Source organism: Ahaetulla prasina, chromosome 3, assembly GCF_028640845.1.
Source record: "Ahaetulla prasina isolate Xishuangbanna chromosome 3, ASM2864084v1, whole genome shotgun sequence".
Classification (NCBI taxonomy): domain Eukaryota; kingdom Metazoa; phylum Chordata; class Lepidosauria; order Squamata; family Colubridae; genus Ahaetulla; species Ahaetulla prasina.
The window spans coordinates 1283877-1303027 of record NC_080541.1 but is presented as its reverse complement, the minus strand read 5'-3'; the positions used below and the strand labels follow the sequence as shown (position 1 = coordinate 1303027).

At 52.5% G+C, this 19151-nt stretch overlaps 1 protein-coding gene across 1 annotated transcript in view; it reads right to left on the bottom strand.

The window, feature by feature from the left end:
- Nucleotides 1–17751, bottom strand: part of DGAT1 (diacylglycerol O-acyltransferase 1) — a 36395-nt gene extending 18644 nt beyond the window's left edge. The window contains exons 1-4 of the mRNA XM_058174797.1: nucleotides 17642–17751; nucleotides 12526–13376; nucleotides 11348–11819; nucleotides 957–1044 (exon numbers count right to left, since the gene is read on the bottom strand). Of these exons, the coding sequence (XP_058030780.1) occupies nucleotides 957–1044; nucleotides 11348–11819; nucleotides 12526–13376; nucleotides 17642–17751 (1521 nt within the window). The remainder of the gene's footprint in view (nucleotides 1–956; nucleotides 1045–11347; nucleotides 11820–12525; nucleotides 13377–17641) is intronic.
- Nucleotides 17752–19151: the final 1400 nt, after the last annotated feature.

Here is a 19151-nt window from a genome sequence, read left to right as displayed (position 1 = left end):
CGGTTGTTTGTCCTGCAGTTGTGCCAGCTTCATAAGGTCAGCCTTCTGGATGCCAGGAGCCCTCGCGGCTCATGAGGGCGTTCCCAGCACCTCCCAGCTCCTTCCCCTGTGTTGACCCTGATGACCCTCAAGATGCAGAACCTGCTTGGATGTCACCACCATGATCCGGGATTACCTTCCCCATAAAATTTCTGGAGACTGAAGCTGTTTTTCCCCAGGGAAGATGCCCTCAGGAGCCTCAGTGGGCATCCTCCGAGCACTGAAATGGCCCATGAAAAGCTGCCCTCCCTCGGTGTGGCCGCTGGCAACCAGATATGGGGTCGCTCTGGATCAGGGAACTGATCTTCCCTGCAAATGCGCTTGAGGAAGCTTCACAAGTGGAATGCTTGGAGAAGAGGGGGGAGGAGAAACAGGGCAGTCCTCTAGCAGACCAGGGATGTCCAACCATGGCCACATCAAGCGGTGTGGACGTCAACTCCCAGAATTCCTCAGCCCAGCCATCCATGAAGTATGGACTTCATACGTCTTGAAGTGACCAGGTTTGGAGACCCCTGCTAGCAGACAAACATCCGGTGGCATCATGGAGACCTAAAGCCTTCCAACCACAATAGAAGCCTGAAAGACCCCAACCCATCACCTCCCACCCCAGAGGGTCCCTCACCTCCAATATCCCTCAGCCATTCCTCCCGAGAAGCCAGAATCGCCACTGAAACACTCGCATCCCTTTCCTTTGGCTCCTTTTCCAGCAGTCTGTCCCAGCACGAGCCGCCACTCATCCCAAGCCAAAACGGTTGAGACCACAATGTCCCCTCTGTGCTGCAAAGTGGCCGCCGAGTGTCTGCCTGGCGGGCTGCCAGCTTTCACAGCACAAGGCCCAAGAAATGCAGCTGGAGTCTACCGCCCGGGGATGCCAAGGGGCAGCGAGCCAGGAATCGGGGATGGCAGGGGCTACTCACCAGCATGACCACGCACCAGTTCAAGATGCCCCGGTAGTTGCTGAAGCCGCTGGCGGAGCTGAGCAGGGAATCCTGCAGCTTGTGACACCTGGGGGGGCGGGGGGGAAGAAGGAAGAGCCAAGGGTTAGGCTGGGTTTCAAAGGGGGACCCTGGGAGTTGGAGTCCAATACAGGCAGTCCTCAACGGAGCCCAAAATGTATGCTGCTATGCAAGATAGTTCAATGAGTCTTGCCCCATTTTATGACTTTGCTTGTCAAGTTCTTAAGAGAATCACTGCAGTTGGGACCGCCCTATGTCTGAAACGGTAGAGGGGTCAGCGTTCCACACGCTGCCACTTTCTCCTGTGTGGGAAAGTCGGGGAGCGTGTGGAAGCCTTCGGCCTAGTATGGCTTCCAAAGCGGACAATAGGGTCTCCTGCCTGAGCAGGGGGTTGGACTAGAAGACCTCCAAGGTCCCTCCCAACTCTGCTATTCCTCTGATTGGAGCGGTGCACCCTGGGCCAGTTGGCCAGGACCTCCGCCATTGACACTGCTTGTCAGAAGGCCACAAACAGGGATCACATGAGCCTCGGACGCTGCGACAAACATAAATAAGAGTCAGTTGCCAAGGGTCTGAATTTTGATCACGTGACCAGAGGGATACTGCAAGAGTCGTAAGTGTGAAAAGTGGTCACAAATTACTTCTTCCAGCGCCGTTTTAACTTGGAACTTTCCCTAAATGAGTTGTAGGTGCTGGTTGCCAAGCATTCAAATGTTGACCACACGACCACGGGAATGGCGCAACGGTCGTAAGGGTGAAACGCCACCCTAAGTCGCCTTTTTCAGCGCCGTTGTGACTTTGCACGGTCAGTAGGTGAACAGTTGAGAGTTGAGCCCCACCTGCCTTTCGGCAACCCCAGAATCCTTGGGGTGCGAGGCAGGCAGGTCCAGCACTGTGTGGACCCTGGTGATAGCCACAGGAAGGGGCCCCGGAGGTCCTGAAGCCGGTCCCCCCCAGGAGGCCAAGCATTCTGAGTGCCGCTTCCCCTTCACTTCCCACAACTGCCCAGAGCCTCCAAACCGAGCCTCCCTTCGCTTCTCCCCTGCCGGGCACCAAGAGCAAACACACACGTCAGCTTCCCAAGTGCCAGGAGGCGGCTTCTCCCCTCTGGCCCCAAAACATGACCTTGCTAAAAAAAAAAAAAATTTCTCAGCTCTTTTGTTGCCCTAAAGCAGCAGGGCTCTCCAACCTTGGCCGCTTTAACCCTTGCCTAGCTCAAATGCAGAAGGCGACCTCTTCTTGTCCTTGGGCACAAGAGGCCACATGCCTGGACCGGCCTCTCTCCTGAGAACCTTCATCACCACAACTGGAATCGTGTCTCTCGGCTGGGCCAGCCCAAAAACTCAGGGGAAGCCTGGCATTCAAGCCCAGTTCTCCCAGCCCAGGGCAACTTATCGTGTTTCGCGAGGTGTCCGCCATTTGCATCCCTAGAAGTCAGCATCCCAGGGCCCAGCTATGGGGGCAACTCTTGAGAAGGCTGCAATGATCCTTTTGAAAGCTGCACAATCCAGGCTTACAGATTGTGAGGCTGAAACCCCTGGCTGGGGAAGGAAACTCCCTGTGAAAGGTTTCTGCTTGATGATACGGTAGGAAAGGGGTTGTAGTTGGTGACCCAACACTTCCGTTTCTCCTGGGGAGGCGTAAGAAGAGAGAAGGCGGCCATGTGACAGCATTTTTCTCCCAGAGGGGATTTTTCCAGCTTTATCGGGGGCCTTCAGTGGGGGATAATCTGAGCCGTGGTGGCTCAGGCTGTAAGATAGCCGGTTATTAAAACACAGCAGCCTGCTATTACAATAAGTTGACTTTGTAAATATACAAATAGAATGAGACTATTTCCTTACACACTGTAAGCCGCCCTGAGTCTTCGGAGAAGGGCGGGATATAAATGTAAATAAAAAAATATATATATGGGATGCCTCAAGAAGAAAACACAGAATAGGATACAGGATAACAGAGTTGGAAGGGACCTTGGAGGTCTTCTAGTCCAACCCTCCAATCAGGAGACCCTACCCCATTCCAGACAAGTGGCTGTCCGGTCTCTTCTTGAAAGCTTCCAGTGATGGAGCTCACACTATTTCTGGAAGCAGGGAGTTCCACTGATTGTCTTCACTGTCGGGAAGTTTCTCCTTACTTCCAAGTTGCGTCTCTGCTCGATTAATCTCCATCCGTTGCTTCTTGTCTTGCCCTCAGGGGCTTTGGCGAATAGGTGGCCCCCTTCTTCTCTGGGGCAGCCCCTCAAATATTGGAAGACTGCTCTCATGTCTCCCCTAGTCTTTTTTTTTTCATTAAACAGGTAGTCCTCATTTGGCAAGTGCCTCATTTAGCAAACATCTGGTGTTAGAAAAAAGAAACCCCACCTTTACAATCCATCCTTGCCTCCACAACATCACAGTGTCCCACAATGACACAATCACCATCTGCAAGCTTCACAACCGGCTTGCCAAAAGCACAGTTCATGGAGAACGCAGAAATGAAAATTCTTTTCAGTTACGGTCATGAGAAAATTTGCTTAGCAACTGAGTTGCTGATCCAATTGGCGTTGCTAAGTGAGGACTACCTCTAAAGAGTAATTTTAGACTTTGGAAAAGAGCAACAATGATGATGAGGGGCCTGGAGGATAAAACATACGGAGAACAGTTGCAGGAATTAGGTGAGGTCTAGTTTAGTGAAAAGGAGGACAGGATAGCAGTCTTCCAATATCTGAGGGGCTGACCCAAGAACTTATTTTCCAAAGCCCCTGAAGGCAGGACAAGAATTTCAGATGGACGCAATTTTTCTTGTTGGGAATTATTACGGATTGTACAGTAATTGAGACTAAATTGATTTTAAACCTAATAACAGCAGCAAGACTACTAATAGGACAATACTGGAAGAAAAAAGAAGTACCTACAATAGAAGAATGGATACTGAAGGTTGCCAATTTGGCTGAGATGGCGAAGATATCAGCCTTTTTGAAAGACAATACGCAAGAAAGATACTTAAAGGAATGGGAAAAATGGATTGACTATATTCAACGTAGATATCAGACTAAGAGTTATCAGACTGTTTTTGAATGATTATGATGTATTATTGATTGTTTTCGGGGGAAGTTAGGAATTGATGATTGTAGGGGTATAATTAAGTTGGGATGAAAATTTTTTAGCATATGTTTGTTTTATTTTTAACTATACCTTGTGTTCGTTCTGGGAAGTCGGGGAGGGGGTTGTGAAGGAGGGGAGAGGAGGGGGGGAAAGGGGGGAAAAAAATTTGTAAAACTTTTTGAATAAAAAAAAAAAGAATTTCAGATGGAAACTAATCAAGGAGAGAAGCAACCTGGAATTAAGGAGAAACTGCCTAACAATGAGGGCATTTAATCAGTGGAACGGCCTTCCTCCAGAAGTTGTAGATGCTCCATCAATGGAGGCCCTTAAGAAGAGACTGGACGGCTACTTGTCTGAGATGGTCGAGGGTTTCCTGCTTGAGCAGAGGGTTGGATTAGAAGACCTCCAAGGTCCCTTCCAATTCTGTTATTCTGTTCATGTCAAAAGCCGGGTTCTCACCGGACTCCACCCACTTTGAAGTCTCTCCTGGCCGCTCTTGCTTGTGGACCTTCCCACCACACCCAGGTGTGCAACTCCTCCGCCTTTCAACATTCAGCTCCAGGTTGAAAGATCCTGTTAATCTCAAGCTATTAATGGTTCTGGAGCTGCCTGCAGGAGGGAGCCCTGCCGTCCCTCCCAAGCCCTCTCTAGCCACAATGTGGCCCTTGGAGCCCCAGCTGCCTTGACCGATGGGAAAGAGGGACCCCATCGTGCTTACAAGTACCCAGAAAGCCTTAGGGGTCCAGACTCTCCTCGAGGCCACTGCTTCTGGACGGGGGTCTGTGGCTTCCCTGTCACAAACTGGCAGAAGGACAGGAAAAGGTGACACAGGAGCAAAAACATCCACGTACTTGACAGGTTCCTGAACGTCCTTTAACCGAGTGACCAACTCTGGAAACTTCTCCAGCAGAGACTCTGCAGAGATTCTCCATCCTCCAGGTCACCGTTGTCCCAAAGGGGCTTTTTCCAAAAGGCAACTGGGCTTTCTTGGTTTTTCCTCTTGAAGTCATTTTGCTCCACATCCAAGAAGCTTCTTCCGTTCTTCATGAAACGGATGAGGAGCAAAATGTTTTCAAAGCAAAAGCCAAGAAAGTCCAGTTGCCTTTGGGACTCAAAAGGCCTCTCCCTTCGGGCATCCCATCCACAAACAGGAACCCCTCTGACACACACCCCGTGGCCCCCACCTCTTTGAGGTCCGGTGGGGGGGTTACCATGTCATTTCAAGGTGGGCTTTAGGGTCAAGCAAAAACCAAAGCCCAACTGGGCTACAGAGGACCCTCCATCGTGCCAAGATCCGGACTTTGGAAGTCGATGGGGTGAAAAGCGGCCATTGCTATAGAATTGCTCTTTTTTTTATATTTGCATTTATATCCCACCCTTCTCCGAAGACTCAGGGCGGCTTACATTGTGTTAAGCAATAGTCTTCATCCTATTTGTATATTATATACAAAGTCAACTTTTATTGCCCCCAACAATCTGGGTCCTCATTTTACCTACCTTATAAAGGATGGAAGGCTGAGTCAACCTTGGGCCTGGTGGGGCTTGAACTTGCAGTAATTGCAAGCAGCTGTGTTAATAACAGACAGACTTAGTCTGCTGAGCCACCAGAGGTTCTGGAAAGGAGATGGAGCCAAAGTGGTTCCTGCAAAGGAACCAGTTATTGGGACTACTGGCTGAGCTCAAATACTTCCCGTGCCTCTCAGTGCCACCTCTGGCCCCCAAGATGCCCCACCTCCGTCCAGCCCTGGGGAGAAGCCTTGCCAGGGCACATTAGAGCTTGCCCTAGACAAGTCTGGTGCCCCATTGGTTAGGAGCGCTCAGATGCCTGCCAGGCTGGTGAGAGATGGGAGCCTGACTCAATGCCAAATTGCCCGATTCAGACTTGACTACCGTCCTGCCTGATTCAAGGGCCTCCCCTTTGAGACAGATGCTGGCTGGCTCTCTGGGAAGAGGGCGGCAGGGAAACCCCAAATCCCCCATAGAAAAACCTGGCAGAGCCTGTTCATCAGGGAAGCAAGGAGCTCTGCCCCCTCCCCGCCACATTCCAGAGAAGGAAAAAAAACTCCACATCAGGGTTTCTCTGAAGACGGAAGCCCCCAGGCTTTGCCTCCTGAGTCAGGGCATGCGCCCTTCCCTGTCAGGAGGAAAACTGTGGGAGCCCCTCCAGCCCCAGCACACAGAGAGTCGGGTAGGAGGAGCAACAGCTGCTGCAAAACTCTGTCCCCCCCAAACCCAGCCCAACAGGTCAAAGCACAGCTGAGCCTGCTCCGTGTCGGCCTTTCATGACTATTCAAGCGTTAGAACCCACCCAAGGGTCTCCCCCAGGGCAGGAGACCAGAACATCCTGGGAACACGTGGCTTGGTCTGCCCCTGGCAAAATAAAACGATGGCAAATCTATGGGGTGCCAGGATAATGTTGCAGGATCCAATCCGAGTGGGTCACCGGGACCAGAGTTTTCTTCTTCTGAAGCTTTTGGGATCGTGCTGGAGCCCATCCCCAGGGATCTTCTCTTGGGAAAACAAAGCTTTGGTCCCGGTGACCGACCCAGATTGCCTCTTGCCAAATGTAAAGCCTGTGGAACGCAGGATCCTGACCTACAGCCTGGCTCCTGTGCAAACTCTGAGGGTGCAGTTTGTTCCTGGCACCAGCAATGGATCAACTATCCAAGCCAACTGTTACGCCAGCCAGGGCATCAAGGTTGCGGTTCTGCAGCACTAGCTGGGGCACCTCCCCAAGTGGGAGAGTCCTCTCTCTCAAAACAAACACCTCGCCCAGAGAAGGAAACAGGCCAAGCAGTGTAAGCCGATCCAGAAGAGCGCCCAACTCTCCTGTTTGCACAGTGGGTGCAATGTAAAGCCTGCAACCTAACTAGGCTGAAGTAATTTTTGCTGCTATTCACTCATTGGTGAAACAAATGCCTAATCAACCCTTGGCTTAGCCAAAAAATGAGTCTGAACTCTGGAGCAGCTCAGGAATACAGAATAACCAAATTGGAAGGGACCTCCAGTCTTCTAGTCCAACTCCCTTGTCAGGAAATTGTTATTTGCCTAACTAGTTGGCCAGGCAATATATAAACTCACTATGTATGTTTATAGAAAGGCATGATATTGCTTTAAGGCTGTGCTGCATCATTGCAAGCTTCCCGATTGGTTGAGCTCTGTAGCCAATGTATAAAAGGACTACTAAATTATGGCTTGTGGGGAATCTACAGGGACGCTACAGCATTGTAACCTGGTGACATGCTGCAACCGTATATTTGAGCTTTATGATCATTGCTTGATCATGGCTAGTTACTGATTCCTCAAGATACTGAGGTGAATTGAACTGTGTTCAATTTTTCATTGTGAACCCAGATTACCCTTAACACCCTTAGCTCAGGCAGGAAACCCCAAATCCCCATAGAAAAACCTGGCAGAGCCTGTTCATCAGGAAGCAAGGAGCTCTGCCCCTCCCGCCACATTCCAGAGAAGGAAACAGGCCAAGCAGTGTAAGCCGATCCAGAAGGCGCCCAACTCTCCTGTTTGCACAGTGGGAGCAATGTAAAGCCTGCAACCTAACTAGGCTGAAGTAATTTTTGCTGCTATTCACTCATTGGTGAAACAAATGCCTAATCAACCCTTGGCTTAGCCAAAAAATGAGTCTGAACTCTGGAGCAGCTCAGGAATACAGAATAACCAAATTGGAAGGGACCTCCAGTCTTCTAGTCCAACTCCCTTGTCAGGAAATTGTTATTTGCCTAACTAGTTGGCCAGGCAATATATAAACTCACTATGTATGTTTATAGAAAGGCATGATATTGCTTTAAGGCTGTGCTGCATCATTGCAAGCTTCCCGATTGGTTGAGCTCTGTAGCCAATGTATAAAGGACTACTAAATTATGGCTTGTGGGGAATCTACAGGGACGCTACAGCATTGTAACCTGGTGACATGCTGCAACCGTATATTTGAGCTTTATGATCATTGCTTGATCATGGCTAGTTACTGATTCCTCAAGATACTGAGGTGAATTGAACTGTGTTCAATTTTTCATTGTGAACCCAGATTACCCTTAACACCCTTAGCTCAGGCAGGAAACCCCAAATCCCCCATAGAAAAACCTGGCAGAGCCTGTTCATCAGGGAAGCAAGGAGCTCTGCCCCCTCCCCGCCACATTCCAGAGAAGGAAAAAAAACTCCACATCAGGGTTTCTCTGAAGACGGAAGCCCCCAGGCTTTGCCTCCTGAGTCAGGGCATGCGCCCTTCCCTGTCAGGAGGAAAACTGTGGGAGCCCCTCCAGCCCCAGCACACAGAGAGTCGGGTAGGAGGAGCAACAGCTGCTGCAAAACTCTGTCCCCCCCAAACCCAGCCCAACAGGTCAAAGCACAGCTGAGCCTGCTCCGTGTCGGCCTTTCATGACTATTCAAGCGTTAGAACCCACCCAAGGGTCTCCCCCAGGGCAGGAGACCAGAACATCCTGGGAACACGTGGCTTGGTCTGCCCCTGGCAAAATAAAACGATGGCAAATCTATGGGGTGCCAGGATAATGTTGCAGGATCCAATCCGAGTGGGTCACCGGGACCAGAGTTTTCTTCTTCTGAAGCTTTTGGGATCGTGCTGGAGCCCATCCCCAGGGATCTTCTCTTGGGAAAACAAAGCTTTGGTCCCGGTGACCGACCCAGATTGCCTCTTGCCAAATGTAAAGCCTGCAACCTAACTAGGCTGAAGTAATTTTGCTGCTATTCACTCATTGGTGAAACAAATGCCTAATCAACCCTTGGCTTAGCCAAAAATGAGTCTGAACTCTGGAGCAGCTCAGGAATACAGAATAACCAAATTGGAAGGGACCTTGGGCCTGGTGGGGCTTGAACTTGCAGTAATTGCAAGCAGCTGTGTTAATAACAGACAGACTTAGTCTGCTGAGCCACCAGAGGTTCTGGAAAGGAGATGGAGCCAAAGTGGTTCCTGCAAAGGAACCAGTTATTGGGACTACTGGCTGAGCTCAAATACTTCCCGTGCCTCTCAGTGCCACCTCTGGCCCCCAAGATGCCCCACCTCCGTCCAGCCCTGGGGAGAAGCCTTGCCAGGGCACATTAGAGCTTGCCCTAGACAAGTCTGGTGCCCCATTGGTTAGGAGCGCTCAGATGCCTGCCAGGCTGGTGAGAGATGGGAGCCTGACTCAATGCCAAATTGCCCGATTCAGACTTGACTACCGTCCTGCCTGATTCAAGGGCCTCCCCTTTGAGACAGATGCTGGCTGGCTCTCTGGGAAGAGGGACCCCATCGTGCTTACAAGTACCCAGAAAGCCTTAGGGGTCCAGACTCTCCTCGAGGCCACTGCTTCTGGACGGGGTCTGTGGCTTCCCTGTCAGGAGGAAAACTGTGGGAGCCCCTCCAGCCCCAGCACACAGAGAGTCGGGTGGGAGGAGCAACAGCTGCTGCAAAACTCTGTCCCCCCCAAACCCAGCCCAACAGGTCAAAGCACAGCTGAGCCTGCTCCGTGTCGGCCTTTCATGACTATTCAAGCGTTAGAACCCACCCAAGGGTCTCCCCCAGGGCAGGAGACCAGAACATCCTGGGAACACGTGGCTTGGTCTGCCCCTGGCAAAATAAAACGATGGCAAATCTATGGGGTGCCAGGATAATGTTGCAGGATCCAATCCGAGTGGGTCACCGGGACCAGAGTTTTCTTCTTCTGAAGCTTTTGGGATCGTGCTGGAGCCCATCCCCAGGGATCTTCTCTTGGGAAAACAAAGCTTTGGTCCCGGTGACCGACCCAGTTGCCTCTTGAGAAAAAAACCCCTCTGGGAATTCCAGCTGTTGCTTCTTGTCCAGCCTTCAGCTGCTTTGGAGAAGAGCCTGACACCCTCTCTTCTTTGTGGCAGCCCCCGAGATATTGAGAGGACTCTTGGCAGGGCAGGATAGGGGACACAGCCCCAGGAGAAGGTGGGAGAAAGCTGCTCTCCCTTCCCTCCCCCCCACCCCTCCCCCTCAGAGGGAGACTCAGAGCTGCTGTTGAAATGCAGATCACCTTTGTCCTGCAAAACCGATGACACAGCCCGAGGCTGTTTCTCTAAGGGTGTGCCGGTTCTTACTATGCTCTGGAGTCATTGACTTGTAGAGCAAGTAAAACTTTCCTGGGCCAGGCTTGGGGTCTGTGTGTGTGTGTGTGTGTGTGTGTGTGTGTGTGTGTGTGTGTGGACGCACCAGGAAGTCCAAAGGTTTTGCCAACTTCTGGCACAAGCACAGCGTGCACCACGTGAGTTTCCCCGTCAAGCTCTTCTAACGTCCAACTTTCATGAAAGGCTGCACGGTGGGCGGGCATTGCGAGAGGTCGAGGCAAAGGTTTGAACTCAGCGCAAACAACCGCAGGCAATCATGCTCTCATCAGAGGAGAGGAACTCGCTTCCTAGCCGTCGCTTTCTTGGCCGAAATAGCAAAAAGCCAAGGTTTTCTTTTTTCTTCTCTTTCCCTTTTACAATTTGGAAGCTTCTCTCCCACAGCAGAATTCTGAATTTGAAAGAAAGGCAGGAAGACGACAACCCCCTGCCCCTCAGAAAATATAGCCTGACTCTCAATCAGAATAGAGCTGGAAGGGACCTTGGAGGCCTTCTAGTCCAACCCTTTGCTCAAGCAGGAGACACTATATATCCCATTTCAGACAGGTGGATATCCAGTCTCTTCTTAAAAACTCTCCAACCCAAAGCCAAGAAGTGCCTCAACCCACCATGGAGGTCTAAACTCTCACCTTCCTGGCTAATTGTGCCCCCCACCCAAAAACAGTTCCAACAGTTTAAGAACCTCCCCCAACCCAAAAAAACCCCACCCAGAAGCCCTAAATGCAGGGCCCCCAGGGAAAGCTTAACACCCCCCCCCGTTGAAACCAAGGGGGAGAGAGCCCCACACTAGAGGAGGGGCAAAGGGACAGGACCCTAACCCTGCCCCCACCTTGACCCCCAAGGGCAAAAGGTCAAGCTCAGGGACCATAGACTCGCATGCAATTTGGAAGGGGGGCGTTTCGCAGCCCAGGAAAGCGCCCTGCAGGGGTCTAGAGCAGCAATCCAGCCGGAAGAGGGAGGGGGACTCCAACTCCCAGAATTCCCCCGGCCAGCTTGCTGTCCGAGGGGATTCTGGGAGTTGGAGTCCCCCTCCCTCTTCCAGTTGCAAAGGCCCCTTTAGGGGGGCTTCCAGAACCAGAAACAGCTCCTCCTCCTCACGACCCCCTCCGTCCCCGGGCCAGGAAGGGCGGGGGGGTCGCTCTCCACGGGAGGTCCCGCGTGGGGCCACCTTCGTACCTGAAGTGGGCGTCGGAGAAGGGATCCGCCCCATCGCCCGCGCCGCGCTCGGCCGGACTCGCCTCTCCCGCTGCGCCGCGGGGCTGCCGAGAGCCGCCGCCGCCGCCCCAGGTCCCGGTCCGCCTCTTCGGCTGCTGGGCGCCGTTGCCGCGCTCGCCCATGGCTGTCGGGGCGGCCGCAGGGAGCGCGGGCCCCGCGGCGCCTTCCGCCTCCTCGCCGTCCGTTGCTCGCCGCCCGCCGGGCCCCGCCCCCTCGGAAGCCGCCAGCGCCCGGCCGCGTCGCCTCGGGGACGCCGTAGCTCCGCCCACCGCACGCTCAGCCGCGCCCAGCCCCCTCGCGCCGCCGGCACCCAGGACCCTCTCGCGCGCCCGCCGGGAAATGTAGTTCCTTTTAAACGCGCCCGCCCGGCGCGCCCGCCAATAGCAAGCGAGGGGGCGGGGCGCATGGGGGGGAGACGGGGGGAGGGGCGTGGCTTGGAATTGATGGGCGGGGGGATCCAACCCTTGCTCAAGCAGGAGACACTATATATCCCATTTCAGACAGGTGGATATCCAGTCTCTTCTTAAAAACTCTCAACCCAAAGCCAAGAAGTGCCTCAACCCACCATGGAGGTCTAAACTCTCACCTTCCTGGCTAATTGTGCCCCCCACCCAAAAACAGATCCAACAGTTTAAGAACCTCCCCCCACCCCAAAAAACCCCACCCCGAAGCCCCCAAAGCAGGGCCCCCAGGGGAAACTCAACACCCCCCCCCGTTGAAACCAAGGGGGAGAGAGCCCCACACTAGAGGAGGGGCAAAGGGACAGGACCCTAACCCTGCCCCCACCTTGACCCCCAAGGGCAAAAGGTCAAGCTCAGGGACCATAGACTCGCATGCAATTTGGAAGGGGGGCGTTTCGCAGCCCAGGAAAGCGCCCTGCAGGGGTCTAGAGCAGCAATCCAGCCGGAAGAGGGAGGGGGACTCCAACTCCCAGAATTCCCCCGGCCAGCTTGCTGTCCGAGGGGATTCTGGGAGTTGGAGTCCCCCTCCCTCTTCCAGTTGCAAAGGCCCCTTTAGGGGGGCTTCCAGAACCAGAAACAGCTCCTCCTCCTCCTCCTCACGACCCCCTCCGCCCCCGGGCCAGGAAGGGCGGGGGGGTCACTCTCCACGGGAGGTCCCGCGTGGGGCCACCTTCGTACCTGAAGTGGGCGTCGGAGAAGGGATCCGCCCCATCGCCCGCGCCGCGCTCGGCCGGACTCGCCTCTCCCGCTGCGCCGCGGGGCTGCCGAGAGCCGCCGCCGCCGCCCCAGGTCCCGGTCCGCCTCTTCGGCTGCTGGGCGCCGTTGCCGCGCTCGCCCATGGCTGTCGGGGCGGCCGCAGGGAGCGCGGGCCCCGCGGCGCCTTCCGCCTCCTCGCCGTCCGTTGCTCGCCGCCCGCCGGGCCCCGCCCCCTCGGAAGCCGCCAGCGCCCGGCCGCGTCGCCTCGGGGACGCCGTAGCTCCGCCCACCGCACGCTCAGCCGCGCCCAGCCCCCTCGCGCCGCCGGCACCCAGGACCCTCTCGCGCGCCCGCCGGGAAATGTAGTTCCTTTTAAACGCGCCCGCTCGGCGCGCCCGCCAATAGCAAGCGAGGGGGCGGGGCGCATGGGGGGGAGACGGGGGGAGGGGCGTGGCTTGGAATTGATGGGCGGGGGGATCCTTAACCCTTGCTTGACCGCCACGTTTTCCGGCGCTTTAGTTAGGCTACTAGAGGGTGAAAGCGCGGCGGGAGGAGCCCTTCCTTTCCCCGCATCGGGGCATTTGGGCTTTCGACCCGCCCGAGGGTGTCCGTGGATCGCGAGAGCCGTGCTTCTCAACCCGGCCCTCACGGCGCGGGAACTACAAATCCCGAGGAGCCCAGCGCGGCCAGGCACCGCCCTCCGGCTGCAACGCAGACGAGCGGCGCACTCGCCCAATGGGAGAGCGGGGGCGTGGCTGCTCTCGCCGGCTGTCCGTGAGCGATGGGCGGTGGTGGAACCGCAGGTGCTGCGAATTGGGGGCGTGGCTGGCTCCCTGGAGGGGGGGGACCTGTGGCAAAGCCAGGGGGGTTGCAGGGGTACCTCCCTTCGGGGGTCTCCGCCAGGTGAGCCGCAGTAGAGGAGAGGAATAGAGTAGAAGAGGAGGGTAGGGTAGGGTAGAATAGACCAGGGTAGAGTAAGAGTAGAGGTATAGAATAGAAGAGTAGTAGAATAGAGTAGGAGAGGAGAGTAGTAGGGTAGAAAAGTGGGAGAGGAGTAGAATAGGGTAGGGTGGAATAGAATAGAGCAGAGCAGAGTAGTAGAGTAGAATAGGGTAGAAGAGTAGAGTAGAAAGAGTAGAGTAGTAGAGTAGAGGAGTAGAGTAGGAGAGGAGAGGAGAGGAGAGGAGAATAGAATAGAAGAGTAGGGTAGGTAGAATAGACCAGGGTAGAGTAAGAGTAGAGGTATAGAATAGAAGAGTAGTAGAATAGAGTAGGAGAGGAGAGTAGTAGGGTAGAAAAGTGGGAGAGGAGTAGAATAGGGTAGGGTGGAATAGAATAGAGCAGAGCAGAGTAGTAGAGTAGAATAGGGTAGAAGAGTATAGTAAGAGTAGACTAGTAGAATAGAGTAGAGTAGGAGAGGAGAGGAGAGGAGTAGAATAGAATAGAAGAGTAGGGTAGGGTAGAATAGACCAGGGTAGAGTAAAAGAGTAGAGGTATAGAAAAGGAGAGTAGTAGAATAGAGTAGAAGAGCGGGAAAGGAGAGGAGAGTAGGAGAGTGGGAGAGAAGTAGAATAGGGTAGGGTAGACTAGAATAGACCAGAGTAGAGTAGTAGAGTAGAATAGGGTAGAAGAGTAGAGTAAGAGTAGAATAGTAGAATAAAGTAAAGTAGAGTAGGAGAGGAGAGGAATAGAGTAGGAGAGGAGAGGAGTAGAATACAGTAAAAGAGTAGGGTAGGGTAGAGTAGAAAAGAGTAGAGTGGGGAGGATAGAAGAATAGAGTAGAGGAGTAGAGTAGAGTCCAGTATTTTATTGGCCAAGTGTGATTGGACCCACAAGGACTTTGTCTCTGGTGCAGAAGCTCTTGTGTGCATACAAGCAGCAAGTGATCATCATCATAAAATACCATCATCATAATTCATAAGCTGCAACACTCAGTGATGGCCTTAGGATATTCAATAAAAGCCATCAACCTAAATCATAAGATACAAACAACCAAGTGATAGCCCTAAACAGCTAAGGAAATGGGTGGTAGGAAAGATAAAAAGATGAGAAGGGTAATAGTAATACAGCTCTACTAGGTGGTTTGATATTTTATTTATTTATTTATTTATTTATTTATTTATTTGTCATAACAATATATACAAGCGTTACATAAAAGGTTATAAATATATGAACGTATATATGAGGAGAAATGAGGTACTAAAAACGTGTATATACATAGGGAAAGAAACAGTAGGACAGGAACGGTAGGCACGTTTGTGCTCTTATGCACGCCCCTTTAGAGTCCTCTTAGGAAAGTGGTGAGGTCAACCGTGGACAGTTTTTGAGTGAAACCTTTGGGGTTATGAGAAGAAACCACAGAGTCAGGTAATGCATTCCAAGTATATACAATTCTGTTACAGAAATCGTGTTTTCTGCAATCTAAACTGGAACGGTTGACATTGAGTTTGAATCTGTTTGTAGCTCTTGTGATATTGTTATTGAAACTAAAAAAGTCATTGACAGGAAGGACATTACAACGGATGATTTTATATGCTAAACCCAGATCCAGTCAAGGCGACGAAGTTCCAAGTTTTCTAGACCCAAGATATCAAGTCTGGTGGAATAAGGTATTTTATTAGTTTCAGAGGAATGGAGAATTCTTCTCGTAAAATACCTTTGGACACGCTCAACTGTGTTGATGTCAGATATATGGTAAGGGTTCCAGACAGGAGAGCAGTAATCAAGAATTGGCCTAACAAATGTTTTATATGCTCTGGTCAGTAGCATGGTGTTTTTTGAAAAGAAGCTACGTAAAATTAAGTTGACAACTCTTAGAGCCTTCTTAGCTATGTAGTTGCAGTGGGCTTTGGAACTTAAATCGTTAGATGTAAAACCCAAGGTCTTTGACAGGGTGGGGTCATCTGCGAGGCAATGTCCATCAAGCATGTACTTTGTGATTGGGTTCTTTCTTCCAATGTGCAAGACTGAGCATTTACTGGTTGAAATTTGTAGTTGCCAAATTTTAGACCAGGCAGATAGATGATCAAGGTCCTTTTGAATTGTGGATGCATTGTCAGTGGTGTTGAAAAGTTTGACATCATCAGCAAAGAGAACACAGTTACTTGAAATATCAATACAAAGATCATTTATATATATTATAAAGAGAGTAGGTCCAAGAACGCTGCCTTGAGGAACACCACTCTTGACAGGAACAGGATTTGAAAGAGCATTACCAATTTTAACTATTTGTTGTCTGTTTGACAAAAAAGCAGATATCCAGTGGTGTAAGGGTCCTGAAATGCCATAGGATTTTAATTTTAGGAGAAGTTTATCATGTACTACTGAGTCAAAAGCTTTGCAGAAGTCTATGTATATTGCATCTATTGATTTACCTAGATCAAGATTAGTAGTCCATAGGTTTTTACAGTAGAGAAGTTGTAGATTGCATGATAATTTTTTCCTGAAGCCAAATTGTTTATTTGAGAGATATCCCAGGAGATTGTGGGAAACAGTTGTTTAGCCGAGGGATGGGACAAAACGGAGTTTGTGTCTGCTTTTTGTGGCGTGCAATGCCCTGCCTAGAGTGTCGTCTGGAGGAAAGAAGTTGAAACGTGTCCAGGGTGTGAGGGCTGTGTAGACATTTTCACAGCCTGCAAAGGAAAGGGCGGGGCAGGGCTCTTGGGCAGATCCCAGCCAATCTCAGAAAGAGCCAGGAGAGGGGGCTGCCGTGGGGGGTCTGGGCACAAGAATCCCCAGAGCTACCTGCAGATGCTGGGGCAGACCCTGCCTGGCTTGGGCTGAAGATGGGGATGAGGTCCAGAAGGATTTGGGGGAGAAATGATGCCGTTGGCCCTCCTGAAGCCCACAGGTTGGTTGGTTGGTTGTTTATGCCCCGCCTTTATTATTTTTACAAATAATAAATTTTAGATTGGAGGAGGAAGGTGTGTCATCTTTACAAACGACCTCCTCCTCCTATCTAAAATGGTGAAATGATGGCAACTGGGCTGACGAAGACATTTCGTTACTCATCCAAGTAGCTTCCTTCATTCGAGATGAACAACCCTCTCTTGCCCTACAGGCTGCAGGGGCTTTCTCCCCAAAATGAAGCCCCACCCCCACCCCCTTTGCCAGGATTTAACCCTTTCAGATACTTGTCCAGCCACCTGTCTGAAACGGTATAGGCTATAGGGCTTCCTGCCTGAGCAGGGGGTTGGACTAGAAGACCTCCAAGGTCCCTTCTCCTGCTGTTATTCTGTAGAGCCAGAAGTGCAATGCTTTGGGGAAAGAAAGCAGCCTTCCTGCCCAGGAGAGTTATGTAGCGTCCAGGGAGGAAGGCTGCATTTTGCCTCCAGAGCCAGCAGCCGCCTTGAGGAGACCAGGACCACAGACGGGCTGTCAGGCGTCTGGTGGCCCAGAGCACATTCGGCTCTTCAGGGGGACGGAACCGCTCGGGAGCAGGGAGCTGAACGGAGCACCTTCCCGCCATGCCTTGAAGGGGGAGGCTTTGTGGCCGCAGCTGCCTTGGAGAGCCCTGAGCTTGGACCACAGAATTATTTGCTTCCCCTTCGAGGCTGGGGGGGGGGGACGGGATGGAGCAGCGTTTGGCAGCCCTTTGTGCCAGGCGGGGTGGGGGGAGGTGGATTCTCCGCTTCCTGCTGAAGCTGCTGTGCCCGCGGTCGGTCGGCCTCTTGTTACCCGGAGCCTTCCTGCTGCTTCCTCCTTTGCCTGCCACCCCAGGGCTCTGCTGTCACTGTGTCTCAAGCCTTGCTTCCTTGCAGGCTGACAGGTTTTGGTGCTCACCCGCCGTCTTCTGGACACACAAACACACACACACACACAGACACACACACAGGACTGTCCTGCTTGCACATGCCGCCTGCCTCCTCTCTCTCTCGCGGGATCTTTGGGGAAGGCAGTGCCTCTTCTCGGTTTGGCAGCTGGAGCTCTGCAGCCGTGAGGGCAACAGGCAGGAAAAGGGCTCTCAGCCAGCGGCGTCTAAGGCTCCTTTCCCTTCCCCAAAAACCCTTCATGGTTGGAAGCTGACCAAGCACATTCCCTTGCGGTCACAAATGTGCAAGAACGGATGTTACCCAACTTCAGGCCGTTTTTGCGTCACCTGCAGCTGGCATGTGTGAAGTGGGCTGGATCAGCCTTGCCAACCCCCTCCTCAGCTCCTGCTTCATCTCCTGAGTCCCCAAAAGAAGCCTCTTGGGTCCCTCCGGCCATCAAGCCCGCATGGTCAAAGAAGAGGCTAGTTTCCCCCCCCCAACAGTCTCCCCCTCTCGGGAACATCTGGCTGCTCTCAAAAGGCCAAGGCGGGTCTTGGAGGGGAGGGGAGACTAGCATCATAAAGTCACGGGGCTGGAAGGGGCCTCGGAGGTCTTCTAGCCCAACCCTTACTCCAGCAGGAGACTCTAAACCAGCAAAAGCCAAGTGTGGCTTGGTGACCTTTTTTATAACCGAGGTGTGAATGTCGGGTCCTCCCCCTCCTCTTATCCCGCCATTCCTCCACCGCTTCCTGCAAGGGTGGGGAACAGGTGGCCCCTCCAAGGGGCTCCCAGGGTCCCTCCCTCACATTGGTGGTGGTGGCTCCCGGAACGGCACAGAACTACAAGCAGCCTCCCAATTGTTTTCCCTTTCAGACTGGAAGAATGCCAGGCCACCCTGGGGGCCCACCCCCTCCCCCTCCATCAGGAAAGAGTCCCTTTGGGGTTCAGGTGGATTTGGGGAAGGAGAAGAGAAGGTCTCTTAACGGCCAATACAGGTAGTCCTCGACTTACGACCGCAATTGAGCCCAACAGTTAGGTTGCTAAGTGAGGCATTCGTTAAGTGAGTTTTGCCCCATTTTACGACCGTTCTTGCCACCGTTGTTATGTGAATCACTCCAGTTGTCCAGTTAGTACCACGGTTGTTGAGTGAACCTGGCTTCCCCATTGACTTTCCTAGTCAGAAGGTCGTTAACGGAATCACACATCGCCCCAGGACACTGAAACCGTCATAAGTACAAGTCAGTCGCCAAGAGTCTGAATTTTGATGCTGCAACGGTCGTAAGTGTGAAAACTGGTCGCAGGTCCCCTCTTTTCAGTGATGTAACTTTGAACGGTCACTAAATGAACTGTAGTAAGTCAAGGACCGCCTGCAAAGCGGTTGGTTTTGACTGCTGCCCGGGGTCCTTTTGGACCAGCCTGGCCTTGTTTGGAGTCGGAAGGGAGGCCGGGGCTGGAGGGCCTCCCCTGGGCCCCACTGAGAAGGGAGGCAACTTCCCCCACCTCCTTGGTGGCCACTTCCGCAACCCAAGCGGCTGCCTCTGCCACCCAAAGCAACCTCTGGCACGGAAGCCCTTGGAAGCCTCTCTCGGGACTTCTGTGGAGCTTAGAACTCTCTGCAGCCAGAAGGGAATTTCTGTTTCTACCCCCTTTCCCCCAAAATAAGACCCTCCCTTGTCATAAAACCCGATTGGGCTTCTTATCCAGGGAGGCCTTATTTTCAGGGAAAGGGGGTATTTGTATTTGTGTTGGATATTTAGAGAGAGAGAGAGAGAGAGAGACAGATATATATAGAATAAAATTTGTTTGCCACCCATCTCACTGCAAGGCATCTTCAAATTCAACGCAGCTTACTCCCCA